The sequence below is a fragment of the Solea solea genome, chromosome 2 (genome assembly GCF_958295425.1).
Source record: "Solea solea chromosome 2, fSolSol10.1, whole genome shotgun sequence".
NCBI classification, from domain to species: domain Eukaryota; kingdom Metazoa; phylum Chordata; class Actinopteri; order Pleuronectiformes; family Soleidae; genus Solea; species Solea solea.
Window position 1 is genome coordinate 24382124 of NC_081135.1, and position 13715 is coordinate 24395838.

Here is a 13715-nt window from a genome sequence, read left to right on the forward strand (position 1 = left end):
CACACACACACATATACATATATATACACATATCTATATATACAGATTTTTGCAGCTCATGAACAAAGAAAAATATCAACTAATGATCTCGAAGTCAGACTTTTGAATTTGTAGCATCTTTTTTTTAATAGCAGAACTGTTTGCCATGAGAAGGCATGGAGGTTCCAGTGATGCAGAAAATACAACGGTCCTCGTTTCTCTTACCATTGGCTCTGACCGCAAACCCGCGGTGACACAGGAGATCTAGAAAACACTGCAGAGCTGAGTGCACAATAAAGATCATGTTCATGCTCCACCCCACCAGCTGCTCTGCCCCGAACCTCAACATCTGCTTCAAATCCCAAGATTTGCATCGCATCACTTTTTTCTCTGGCAAACACAGTGTAAAGCTAATGAAAGGGTTACATTAATGTTAATTAATTCCAAACTACAGCAACAGCAGAAATACAAGATTAATTAAAAATAGATTCCATTTTAAGCCGTGTCATTAATTCTCATTTGCTTTAAAGTGCCTTGTCACAGCTAAATCAAGGCAAAGGTCCAACGCTGCTGGGGCCTGACATGTGGCAGCAGAAGACGGCAGAGATCAATGTCCTGCTCCAGAACATCCAGTCCCTCATCACCTATCAAACGACTGTCAGCCCAGAGAAGGTCAAGCCCCAGCAAAGCCTCATCTCACAGATGGAAAGACGGCAGCTGCCAATGAAGCTGCAAAGTCTGCCAAGAAGACCCCCTAAAGCTCCATTTAAGAGAAGCAACTCCTGATTTGAATCAACAAGTGCTTTTAAGAAATAAAACCCAAGAGGATCATTAATCTTGTTTTTTTGTTTGTTTGTTTTTTTAATCAGAAGGTTCATAAATAATTTAACTGTACACATCATTTCACACCGGACATGCCAAAGCAAATGTTAGATTGACCACGCCCCGTTATGTTTGTTACTCTGTAAGGACCTCTTAGAAAAGATACCCATTAATCATACACGGTGCAAAACTGCAGAGGTCAACAGGTCATTATTTTACCAGAGTAAAAGTATAGTAGTTTTCATCAACCTAGTTATAAAAAGGAAAAAAGTATAAAAGATAGCATTTCATCGTCTTGTGTACATATTTGCAACAGCTTAACGAAAAACATTCACACAAAGAAAGTGGAACAATCTTCGAGAAAACATCTGACAGGGATGGAAACTTAGGGTTTTTTTGCCATGATCAAAGTTGGACCTGAGCATCTTGTAGCACTTCAGGCCATCATTAAGTTTCACTGCATGTGTTACGAAGTCCGGTACAATTTAAAACAGAAGTAAAATATTTTGCAGCATTTTTCCTCTTTTTCTCTATCCTTCTGATCCCAACAAGAGAATCAAGGCATCTGAATGCAAGCCTGCATACTGGCCCACTAGCTACCTGATGAAGAATCCTTTCAGTGCCTTTTTGCTGCCCACCGAGTGTACCTGTCCTTACACTCCTTAATATTTTTGCCACCCACCCTCACATAGTGTGCAAATTTGTTTTTATACAGAACATTTCTCCCACACGAGAACCCTCACCAACTTTTAATTTCATTCACACAAGAACCACCGACTCAGCACCCAAAATAACACCCTGCACTTCCCAGTGTGTCATGGACTTCAAGATGAATACCTTCATACTTCTGCTTGAGCGTCTGTCTGAGAATATTTGGCCTTGTGCAGGGTTTTTTGTTTGTTTGTTTTCCATCAGTTCAGCTTGCAATTTAAGTTCAGTTCTCTGGTCATGACTCGTGCTGTGGTTGGAGCTGGGAGCATCCTATTGCTTTCCAGACTGTTTCTGCCAGCGTTGCCTCACCGAACATTTGGACATTACTTATTCACAGACAGCAGCAGGTTAATCTGAAAGAGAACCATAAAAAAAAAAAGAAAAGAAAAGAGTCTCAGCACTTTTGGGAAGTTATGTCAAATGGCTCAATCTGGGCAGTGCTCATGCCACAGTAATTTACCTGCTCCATTGATGGACAAGCAATGATTTGAAGGTCTTCTCCACTGTATTCCTCATGAAGCAAGGTGAGCAGTCTTTGGAACACCTGCTGAATGTTATTCTGTGGGAAAAGACATCCTATTACCGAGTGCTAGAGGGAAATTAATGCTACATTTCCTTCATGTCCCCTCACAATCTTGTTTCCATGTCAACAGCATAATTTTGTTTCTCTCCCATTGGGCTTCACCGCTGGCACCTTGATGAACAGTGCAGGCACACAGGACAATGACTTCCCCATTAGAGTTCAATCACTCTGAAAGATTTACAGCAAGAACCCAATCTGTGAGCTAATTTTAAATATCAGGGTTTATCCTTAGAGAGGAAATCAACCGCAGGTTTGTTATTAATACATAATCTTCAAATTTGATTGACAGGGTTTTTACTATAGAGACTAACACTAACGAATAACTGTATGCCATGAATAATTCCTGATGCTGTGAGAGGTTTGTTAACAGCTTACTACTACAGACCTGTAATTTCACGAGTTCAACTCTGCTATGATAAACATTTCATTTAATAATTTAATCACTTAATGGGTGGACCTGCAAACACATAAGCTACCTGTTTTGTTAACACTGTAGGAAAAGGATTTGTTGAACTGTAACAAAGATATTGACTCATGCAGGAGAGGTTACATGTTTCTGCCACCCACCCGGACAGGCTTGAAAAGGATGAACTCGGTGTCTCTATTGGCTAAGTACAAGGACATGCTCTGTAAAGTGCTTGGCAGCTTGCTCTTCATCACACGGTAGGTAGCCATCACTATGTCGTTGATCTTTGCTGGAAAGTAAAGAAAGAAAAACAGCACAGAGTTGTTTTTTTTGTTGTTTTTTTGTTAAAATGAACAAAAGAACAAGCCTATAGCATGTACTATACACGTTCTGATGAATTACTTTGTGTTGCTCACTGTGTCTTGAGACAAATCTTACCTGGCTGTGCCCAAGGTTGCTGAGATAAACTGTATGACGGACCGCCTTGGATAGCCATAGTTTTAAGAGCTGTAACCTGAGTGCAGCAGACACCATCAAAATATACCATCACAAGTTGAAAAAGACTCAATTTGTGCTAGTTACTGTGATCAATACAGACAAGCAAGCAAGAGTGGCACTTGAGACTGTTCCATTCTGTCTGAAATTACAGACATGGCAGAAAAAAGAACATTTGTGTGTGTGATTGATAGAAATAAAGATGAGCAAGAAAATATTTCAGCACAATTACTTCACAGACACAATTCAGAACACAGTTTACTATCAATACACATCATAAGAAACCAGTTATTTTCCAAATCCTGAGACTGTCATTGATCAGTGAAGAAGTGATTGACTTAAGCTTTAATGTGTGTAAATGTAAAAGCTGGAAAAAAAAAACTAAACAACATGAAGGTAAGAATAAGACGTCACTGCCTGAGGCTAAGTTCCTCTCCACTCTCACATTTTACCTTAGTGAGGAACTCCTCAAGGTTCCCAACAAAGATCTGAGTCTGCTGCTGGATAAACTGCTCACAGCTGAACTTCAGGTGTCTGTCCACCTCCTTTTTAGAGTCAAGGTAATGTTCCTTTATCTCTGGTGTTCCCTAGGATCCACAGAGAAAACAACTTTAGCAATTCAAAATATATGGAGTGCATGGCATGTTTCATAAAAAAGGCAAAGAAAAAAACACTACCTCCAACAGGAATTCAAGAATGGCGTTGTGGCTGTTAAATCGGAAGAATTTGGGAACAGCCTTAGGGTTCAGGATTTTGAAGGCGGCATCTTAACACAAAGCAGAAAGAATGAACGTGGCCTGATGTAGAATTACAGTGCCCTCTAGTGCTACAAATTTAACATGACCTTGACAGAGACGAGGGTGACAGGAGGATTGAACTGCCCTGTGAGCCATTGTTAATGTACATTACAGCATTGGATTACACTGTAATTTCCACATTAATTGTTGTCACTGGTGCATGTGATAGACACAAGTTGCTTAATGAGCATGAGAATGTAATGACTGGCTTTATGAAGCTGAACACCAATTTTCCCTCCACCTTTAATTATCTTACCTCGCGTTTTCTTCAGGTCCAGTGAGATTTCCTTGATGGCAAAATCGGTGTGAAATGGGGCAATCTGTTCACGCATTATCAGCAGGTGCTTGATCAGGAAAAGCTGCCCATCTATTTGTGTCTACAGAAAGGGATAGCACACCGTTAAATCCACACTGCAGACTGACAAAACAAAAGGGCAACTGCTGACTTTTTAAGCTACGGAGCACATAAAAAGCACAAGCTCAGTGATGATAAGAGAGTATGTATAATTTATAAATGCTGATTAACCATTACTGGATAGGGACGTATTAGTGTGACCTAAAAAGGCTGTTAAAACCATTTATTGTTCAGCTAGTGACTAAAACGTTAGAAAAAAAAGTCATCAACACAAGATGGGAATAATTCCCCTAAGACTGATGCTGCAGCTATAAATTGAAGTGTTAGGATGAAAAGTGCCAGTTAGCGCAGACATTGACAGCAATTCTGAAGATGAGGGAAGCCAATAAATAAAGTACGGTCTGCCGAACAATTTATAGGGCAGGAAAAAAGCTATTAAAATAAATTGTAAACGACATCCCAGCTGCTTTAGTTAAGAACCCTGCAGCCTGAAAACATTTAAATAATACAGAAGGCATTCTTCTTTGTCAAAACACTAAGTTTACATTATGCATTTGTGCCAACCTTGTTTTTAAGGATAATATCAGAGGCTTTAAGGAGGGACTGGATGCAGGCAGATAAGGCTTCTTGAGATAGACCCTGGAAGACGGCTCTCTGGAAAGACCAAGTCACAATAAGAGACACATGAATAAGAACATGCAAAATTGGGAAAAATCTACACATACAAAACTTTCTGGATTGCTATAGGATATAACAGTGTTAATTACTTAGTAAAATCTGAAGACTCACGTCTATACATCTGTAGAGCTTAGACAGACAAACCAGTGTTCGTCTGACAGTAGGGTACCACATGCCGTGCAGATCAGCAGGAGAAATAGTTGTCTGCAAGCGTGATGCTTCTACATTCCCCGCATTTGTTGAACAAAGGACAAGAAGGAAAGCCATCAGGCAAGTGACAAAAACACCAAAAAAGTAGCAACAAAAAGCCCACACACAAACACAAACAAATGTCAAAATTTAGAAACAGACCAGCACTTCTTCTACCATCAGGATCCTCAAGCTGTACATCAGAAAACATCGACTCCTGTGTCATCTTTTTCATCTGCTCTTCCTTCAAGCTCTGAGCAATTCTCTGTTAAAGACGACAAAGCAAAGGCACAAATTAGTAGAGATGAGGTTTGAGATGCAGAAAAGTAATGTTTTTACTTGTGTTGCTTCTATAACGGGCCAGCAGGTAAATGTACTTATTAATGTATTAATAAACAATAAAATTCAACTTCAAAACTGAGCCTCTATCTAAAACGATATCAAGTATATCAAGATATCAACCCAAGACTAAAATTTGCAAAATGTATTCTAATATTCATCAAATATTCATCAAATGGATTTTATACTGTTTGAACATTTTAATTTAAATATAAAATAATAACTCCTCCGTGCTCTGTGTGCTCAGACCCTAATAATGAACGGAAATAATGACTCATGCAGTAAGAAATGTTTTGAACAGTTGGTTGAGTACAGGCTGAATTGGCAGCTTTGTAGTATGAAGATATCAAGAGGAAGAGAGAACTCACCTCCATCATCTCTAATTTCTCAGGATAGGCCAGATCGCCTGGAGCCGGATTGTAGCCTGTGATATCTGTCTGGATGTAAATGTGAGTTCTGTAGACCAGCCTCTCCTGGACATCCTCCAGCATCTGCTTCACGACTGCATCAAGGGCCCCCAGCTGAGCAGCTGCATAAAGACACACACAGGTCAACCTCCAGTTCAACCTTCGCTTTATGGTCCAACACTTTGTTGTGAATAGATGCAGCAAATTCAAATACAGCAAAGTCTAGTGGCATCTAATGTATAAACTTGGACATGTGCAATGTATTCTATAGAGATGTTAGGTGTAGAGAGGGGGCTTGCGAGGAGAATCAGATGGTACCTTAAAAAAAAGGGTACTGTTCAATTTAAAGATGTGCTCTTATTACTTTAAGATAAGTATAATTTCACTGGAGTTTGTCTTATCAGATACAAACCTACTAAAGTAACCTCTAATAAACACACTGAGTAATTTATAATTGATTATTGTTCTTTGTTGTACTTGTTCTTTCCAGTTGAATGTCTGTTATGTTATGTTTATGTATGTTCATGTTTTACGTTTAATGGACAGCGTGTGCTAAGGATAAAACCGGAGTCAAATTCCTTGTATGTGTTCACATACTTGGCTAATAAAGCTGATTGTGATTCTGATAAGATCCACATTGACTGATATTTAATAAATATCACGTTTTATGGTTGAGTGTTGGCAAAAAACTATAGCACTGCAATTTCAATCATGTCACTGGGTATAAAAGGGACTTCCTTATAAATATGCCAACGTCATTTATTTGCTTATTGGTAATTTAAGGTAAGATTTTGTATTTCAGAGTTGATTTTAAAAAGGCATGTCAAGTCCAGGCAAACACTTCTAATAGTTTTACTGGAAAGAAAATGCATTGGCAAAACAAATTGCCTAAGCTTATACATGGTGTTGTCCAGTACAGCTGCATCCTGCTGACTCAAGAGAACAAAAGCTGTGACTTACCATTGTTATGAACATGGTCCTCCAGCATCTCATTCTTGAGAATGCTGCAGAGCTCAGACAGGGTTTCCAGGTGGATGATGTGTATGATAAGAGGCCGGAGGACATCATACAGGGACAAACATAACCTCTCTAGCAGCTCGCTGTTAAGACAGTAAAAACCATGTCATTGATTGCACAGCCGAAAAAAGCGCTAAATATACACTTTTCTTTCAGAGATCCTCTTAGGTTGTTCTTAAGTCAGGATACAGTGTCTACTCATACTGTTTGAATCAGTTTATTTAAACACTTGACTATAACACACACTTGAATATTGCAAGCTAAAATGACTATCACATGTTGTAGAGCATCGCCCTTTAAACAAATAAGACAAAGGCTTTTTGTTTGTGCTCTGTGAACACACAGGGGAGGTAGTACTCACTCTAGTTTAGGTGTTGGTTTAGAGAAGAACTCATTGTATAGCTGGTGTTCATCCTGGCAAACGTGTACCATAAAGGCACAGCCACTGCGAACCTGCATGAACACACATCATGATCACGCACTGCAGTGCTTTGACTCAACTTCAAACAAGCGGACACATCCCCCCCACATAAATGCCACAAGCTCCGACTGTATCGCAGTTTTAATTATTATTAAAAGGAACTAGATACATAACCTTTCAAATTTCATTAAAAAAAAGTCATGACGGGTAGTGGGGCTGCTATGATGTTTCATTGCATGAAATTCTGACCTTTAATTATAGCATCCCCATCAAGCCAATTAGTGAACTGTCTATAACGCCACAACAGCATCAATAAGTCTGTACAGGTGCCAAAATTTGATCTATTCTGTTTGAAGTGTTATGTTTGAATAAACATATTTCACGGTTAGTTACTACTTATGAGAAAAAAAGCATTATAAAATCCAGCTTTGTGAGAAATATCTTGAGAGTCGACCAACAACAGCAAGTCCCTACACAGCAAATCACTAGCAAACAAAACAGCAGTAGGCTCTGGATGCCTGCTGTACGGAACCTCAGCTTGTGCTCATTTATCATGTGCACAGCTTTGAGTCTGTTACCAAACAGTCTAGCAAATTTCCCAGAAGGTCCATACTGGCCATTCTTTACAAGCTCGCTCAAATGTCATTTTTAAATATCTAAAGGGCACCTCCTGCTTTGCACTAGTCCCGTCTTACCAGAGCACAGTGGTCTTTGCTGTTTTGGTTGGTCAGGTCAATAATGGTGGATGTGATGCTGGGACTGAGGAGCTGCTCTCGCTGGTCAAGGTAGCAATGGTGAATTTCATCAAGGAGCTGATGGTATCTGTTCATCAGTTTAAGGAGAGAAATGTGAACTTCACACAAGAACCATAGACTAATAATATCACAGGAATAATAATAATACCGCCACTTTATTCTGGAGAAATGCCAATACTCACTCTGGAATCTTCTCTGTTCGCTGTTCTATCTGTTCAATCAGTGACTGAAAGAAAGAAAGAAAAAAGTAGATAAAAATGTTATTTATCATGGAAAATAATTTATGATGTGCTGCATTGATTCATACTCACTTTAACTTTTGGTGCAGCCACTCTAAACTTTACATAGTAAAGTGTGAAGGCATTGTCTGCGTTGGTCAAACCCATCGGATCCTGGGCACAAAATACAATCAACTACAGCCAATAAACAGGGCATATACAGTATAGTTGCTTTTATGAGAGCTGTTTTCTTACCCTTTTTGTTAATTGGCTTGTAAGATTCTGCATAGTGTTCACAATGTGGATCTTCATGAAGTGCATAGCTTTAGAAAGACATTGTTTAAATTTGGCCAAATAAACTGGATAGTCCTTGAAATTTGGCTGAAAACAAAAAATAAGACAATGTCAATTGTCAATGTAAAGTTTGCATTACAATGACAGAATGTGTGTTGTTATTCTAAAGCCCATCAAAATACAATTTACTATGTTCTGAAAAACAACAGTGTACACAGTGGGTACAAATTATGGCACAGAATTAATTCAAATCTAGTTCTTGTTTAAAAATATTGGTGATAAAATGAAATCTACAAGTGCAAGCTACTTACATGTGAAGAAACATATTCAATGCAGTCATCCAATTTTGATAGCATTGGTATAAAGCCTTCACTATTAACAGACAAGGTTGGCGAGTTCAGTTTCTGTAAAGACAAAGAAAGAGTAAAAAAATAAGTCCAAACAAAAACACTTACACTCTTTCCCCATTTGCCAGAGACGTGTTATTTTGTCATTTATACAGACTGCATTACAAATTGATTCTACGTTTCGTAGGTGAAGGACAATTTTCTACTTAGTAAATACACTTAAAAAGCATTACAAGTGCAATATGAGATGCAACATCAAACTTCTTCAGAATGATGTGTGCTGCTGATCCATAAAAAATATTATACATAATCAAGCAATAAACTGAAACATAATTTATTACAGTGCACACATTTCAATAAAGATTTCAAGATAAAGACCACAAAATTCAGCCTACCGTGTTGATGTTTTCTAACTCGTTGAAATATGACAGTTTCTGCTGTATGCTCTCTGCCAGGTCAACAAGCTCAGACTGCAAAGAGCGAGAACAACAAACTACAGCTGTCATATTTATACATACAGTGCATTCACAAACTATTCAGACATCTTGGCTTGAAGGCTGCCTTATTGTAATATGGTAACCTTGTCCTATAGTGTTTTTCATCGATCAATCAAAATGTCAATCAGCAGTGACATTGTGGCTTATACTTCCAAAACAAACCACTCAAACGGATGGCCAAATCAAGAATGTGGTACATTCTTAAAATAAGGAAACTAGGTGACAGGCCAACAAAAGGAACCTCAGAAATGCAAGTTAAGTTAAAGGATTGTAGGTTTCCTTCCTTCATGAACAAAACCTTTTCACAAAACCGAGCCCACTCAAGGACACTCTCGATGAGAAAGGCATACCATTCTCAAAGTCCACAATCAAGAAAAGCCATTATTAAAGTAAATAAAAAGGCTTTTTCAGTAAACAAGGTGCAAAAAACATTGACACTGAACATAAAGTCTATATTCATTCAAACACGTAACAAACTGGAACGAGATTGAATAGATTTGCGGAACTGTATCCAAAGCATACCACATCATCTGTCAAAGATTGTAGAAGCAGTGTTATGGCAAGAGCATGCAGGGGTGCCAGTGGAACTCTGGTCACTTGTGTTAGGACTGGGTATATGAGAAGTGTCAAGATGAAATCATGTAGAACTTAACAGATAATGGCCCTAAACAATGCTATATTTTCCTGTGTCCGACATTCATTCACCTGATCTCAAACAACCCAAGCATGCTATTCACTTACTGTAGACAATGACAAAGGTTCCATGACCCACAGACATTTAGTGACTGAAGGCAGTAACACAAAAAGCCTGGCAAAGCATCTAATTGAAGAAACACCCCTTGCTGCACTGGTGAGCCTTGTACTATATGTTCAATTGTTCAGTCAGCGATTATCACCCACATTTTTTAAAGACATACATTTTTTTAACACGAGAATAAACACACAATCATGGATACTTTTTTACACCACCTAACGTTAAGTCAAGACACAGAAAGCATCAACAAGAGTATTTAACTGGAAGAATATTATGACTGGATCACAACATTACATTTGAAAACAAAAGGAAAGAATATGAAAGTAATTATTACACATCTGTAACTTATATTTTCATTACTTATGAATCCAACTGTAAAAAGCTGTCAAAGCACCCAAAAAGTGTCTCCTTTTGGAAATCTCTGCTACTGTAGGTGTCTCCAAGATATATTGTCGCACACACACGCATGCTGAGAAAGGGCAGAAAGCAACTGACCTGTTCCTTTAAGAGTTGCTCACAGGCTTCATGTAGAGTCCCGGTCTTATTGGACACAAAGAGGTACTGTTTCTGGAGGGAGTCCAAATGTTCCAGAGCTATACCGACATCTTTCAGAATAGCATCACAATGTTCCTGATAGCAGTTTAGCTCATCTCTGGTTTTCCTGTAGGAAAAAAATAATGTCGATTATTTGTATCGATTCAATTATGCAGTGAGTTGAGCAACATACTGAACCTTCACTTCCTAAATTTACTTTTTTTTTACAACAAAATATAAATAATGTGTTCAAGGAGGAAAGTTTCAGGAGGATAACAAAACATGTTTGTCGTTTGTTACTTTGGTCCTTTTCTGTTGAATGCATTGCAAGATAGCCATGGATCTGTCAAAGTCAGCAGTATCAACATCCAAACACAAACTTGTAACATTTTGTATTGTCTCAGACATAAGATCAACTATTGCATATGGTTGATGATGTATGTGTGTGGACTAGAGCTGAAACAATTAATCCATTATTAATCGACAACTATTTTGATAATCCATTAATCGGTTCAAAGCTTTTTTCATGATTAAAACAAGATTTCTGATTGTTTAAGCTTTTTAAACGGGAGTATTTTCTTCATTTATTTGCTCTAGATAACAAAGAAATCATTAAAAGTTAATCATCTTGGTTTGTGGACAAAACAAGACATTTGTGAACATCATCATATCCAGTTCTGACGAACACCACACAACATTTTTTAAGGTTTTCTTTTCTGATATTTTATGGACCAAACGATTAATCGATAAATCGAGAAAATAATCGACAGATTAATCGATTATGAAAATAATCGTTAGTTGCAGCTCTAGTGTGGACACATTAGCTAATGTTCAGAGCTGGTACGAATATTCATGCTTAGAGATACCATCATGGACAGCCTTAAGAGTTTACATACATCATTAAAATGCATCCCAGATACTTTTTGTATGACAGCAATCAGATATTTTTCCTGCTCTGTATGCAAATATACACAGATGATGGACATCATGTCTGCTCACAAGAAGACAATTATGTTTTTAACAAGTCTAACTGTACAGATGTGTCCACTGTTAATGTGTTTGTTGAAGTATGACACTAGTAACAGCTAGAAACAGAGAGAAAAAAAAGTCAGGGAGAGTTGTGTGAATCAAATGATGAAACAACATTTTAACCATGAGGGGAAAACAACATTATATGGCAGTCAGTGTTAATATGATGGCTGTGACCATAAATAAATATATGTATGGGCTCTGATTAATGTAATAAATACTGCAAATGGAGGACTTTGATGCTGTCAGATGATGTCAGCTCAGGAAGCAGTCTCTGATGTGTACTAAGGACACACTGCTTTCATGCAGGTTGTAATGAGAGATTCAGAACACACTGCGTGCATTCAGACCTGCACTTTGCACTGTTTACTTGTGCTGGGATCACTTAGGACAGACGTCACTGTCAGCTCTGAACTGGGCTTATACCATTAACATTATGACACTACGACATAGGATGAAGCACTTGAAAACATAAGCACCTGTATTTTGCGCTCTCATCCTGGTCCATGTTTGCCTGTAACTTGGCAAACCAGGAAAAGAACTGCAACACAAATGGGCATTGTGTTAAAACCTTACGTATCATTGTGGCGTAGTAAGGGAGACTGCCTGAAGAATTGTTAATTACCAAAGACAATTCACCTGCTGTGCAGTTTCTATTCTGTCATTATCCATGTCAAGCGTCTGAAAACCCTTGAGCAGTACGTCCTCTGTTGAGGCGGGGACAGTCGCTGTGAACGGGGACTGTAAGGACCGGGACGAGAGGCTGCACAAGTCCTCAATGGGAAGCTGCAAAACGATGTACAAACAGTATGTGAACAAGCCTGCTTGTGAAGCTAGCTGATAGCTTGACGTGGCGGAACACAAGTGTAAGTGCACGCGGGCTCGTTGATCGACAAGTTATTATTGCTACATATATGAACTTTAATATCTTGTTACCAATCTCAGTGAAATTAATTATGTTTGAGCGAAGGCTGTTTCGGGGCTTACTTCACCTCACTTGTGATAGGAAAGTAAATTAGCAAACCCTGTTAGCTAGCTAGCTGACTCCAGTGTCACATATCACCTCTGACGGGATAGAGAGCGTTTCGGCTGCGGCTCGGATCTCCAAAACAGAGTCCATTTGTTTCTCCGTAAGGGGAGCCATGGCATCGGTGCGGCGATCCCACAGATATAGTTTTTCCCGGGTGTCTTTATCCGTCAGGTCCAGAAGGGACTGGTCTGTGGACGCCATAGTCGCGTTGGACAACTGCAACGTCAGCGGCGACGTCAGCGTCAAAGCACGGCTACTTCCTGCTCCGGGAGCGTGGGCGGGACTTGGTGAAGAGGCAGAGCCACAACAAGAATCCATGATAACGAATATTTTGATCATTCAGACTAGTCAGGATCCGTGTTGTAATGTAGCAAAGTACAAATTCTACTGTACTTAAGTACAAAAATCACGTATTTATACTTTGCTTTGTTTTTTATATTTCTAGCAACTTTTACTTTTACTCACATTTACTAACATTACATGTTTTCTAACTATCTTTCTTATTTGTTACTACCAAATCAGAAGAGTTAGTAATGGTCTGTATTTATTGCACTTTTCTAGTCTTGATGCACTGCTTTACACTGTAGCCATTAACATGCTTCAACATGGTGTTAAGTGTCTTGCTCAAGGACACACATAGACAGGAATTAAACACACAACCTTCCAGTTGAAAGACAACTCGCCCTACCACTGAGCTACCATGGCTCAATCATTACACCTCACTTTTTGAATACTTTTACTTCTAAAACTTAAGTACATTGTATATTAGAAAATTACTTTTGATACTTAAGTAGAGTAAATGTCATATACTTTAAGACTTTTACTTAAGTCATATTATAAAAAGGGACTTCAACTTCTACCAAAGTCATTTTCTGGTAAGATACTTTTACTCAAGTATCCCTTTTAGGTACTTTATGCGAGACTGGTCAGGATTACAGTATATGGTCCACAAATGTTTAACAGATATCCTTAATTCAGTTATTCTCAGTCAGTTTTGCAGAGTCTTGTTCTCAGCCTCCCCCACGTTGCTCATGTCAAGTTTCAAGATTCACAAAATC

At 38.6% G+C, this 13715-nt stretch overlaps 1 protein-coding gene across 2 annotated transcripts; it reads right to left on the minus strand.

Annotated features, from left to right (window-relative positions):
* Positions 1–814: 814 nt before the first annotated feature.
* On the minus strand, positions 815–12892 carry cog3 (component of oligomeric golgi complex 3). Of its 2 annotated transcripts, none has more exons than XM_058623029.1 (23): positions 12691–12892; positions 12267–12413; positions 12107–12168; positions 10560–10725; positions 9209–9283; positions 8778–8870; positions 8428–8553; positions 8266–8346; positions 8137–8180; positions 7895–8021; positions 7140–7231; positions 6722–6861; positions 5723–5883; positions 5178–5280; positions 4938–5047; positions 4713–4802; positions 4050–4170; positions 3674–3762; positions 3449–3583; positions 2940–3015; positions 2663–2790; positions 1973–2071; positions 815–1865 (listed from the first exon to the last, which is right to left on the minus strand). In XM_058623029.1, exons 1-23 carry the CDS (start codon positions 12856–12858, stop codon positions 1836–1838), a joined length of 2463 nt encoding a protein of 820 aa, XP_058479012.1. In that variant the 5' UTR covers positions 12859–12892; the 3' UTR covers positions 815–1835. The 2 variants fall into 2 exon arrangements, with proteins under 2 accessions (XP_058479012.1, XP_058479014.1); XM_058623031.1 differs by having other exon boundaries at positions 12652–12778.
* Between the last annotated feature and the right edge of the window lie 823 nt (positions 12893–13715).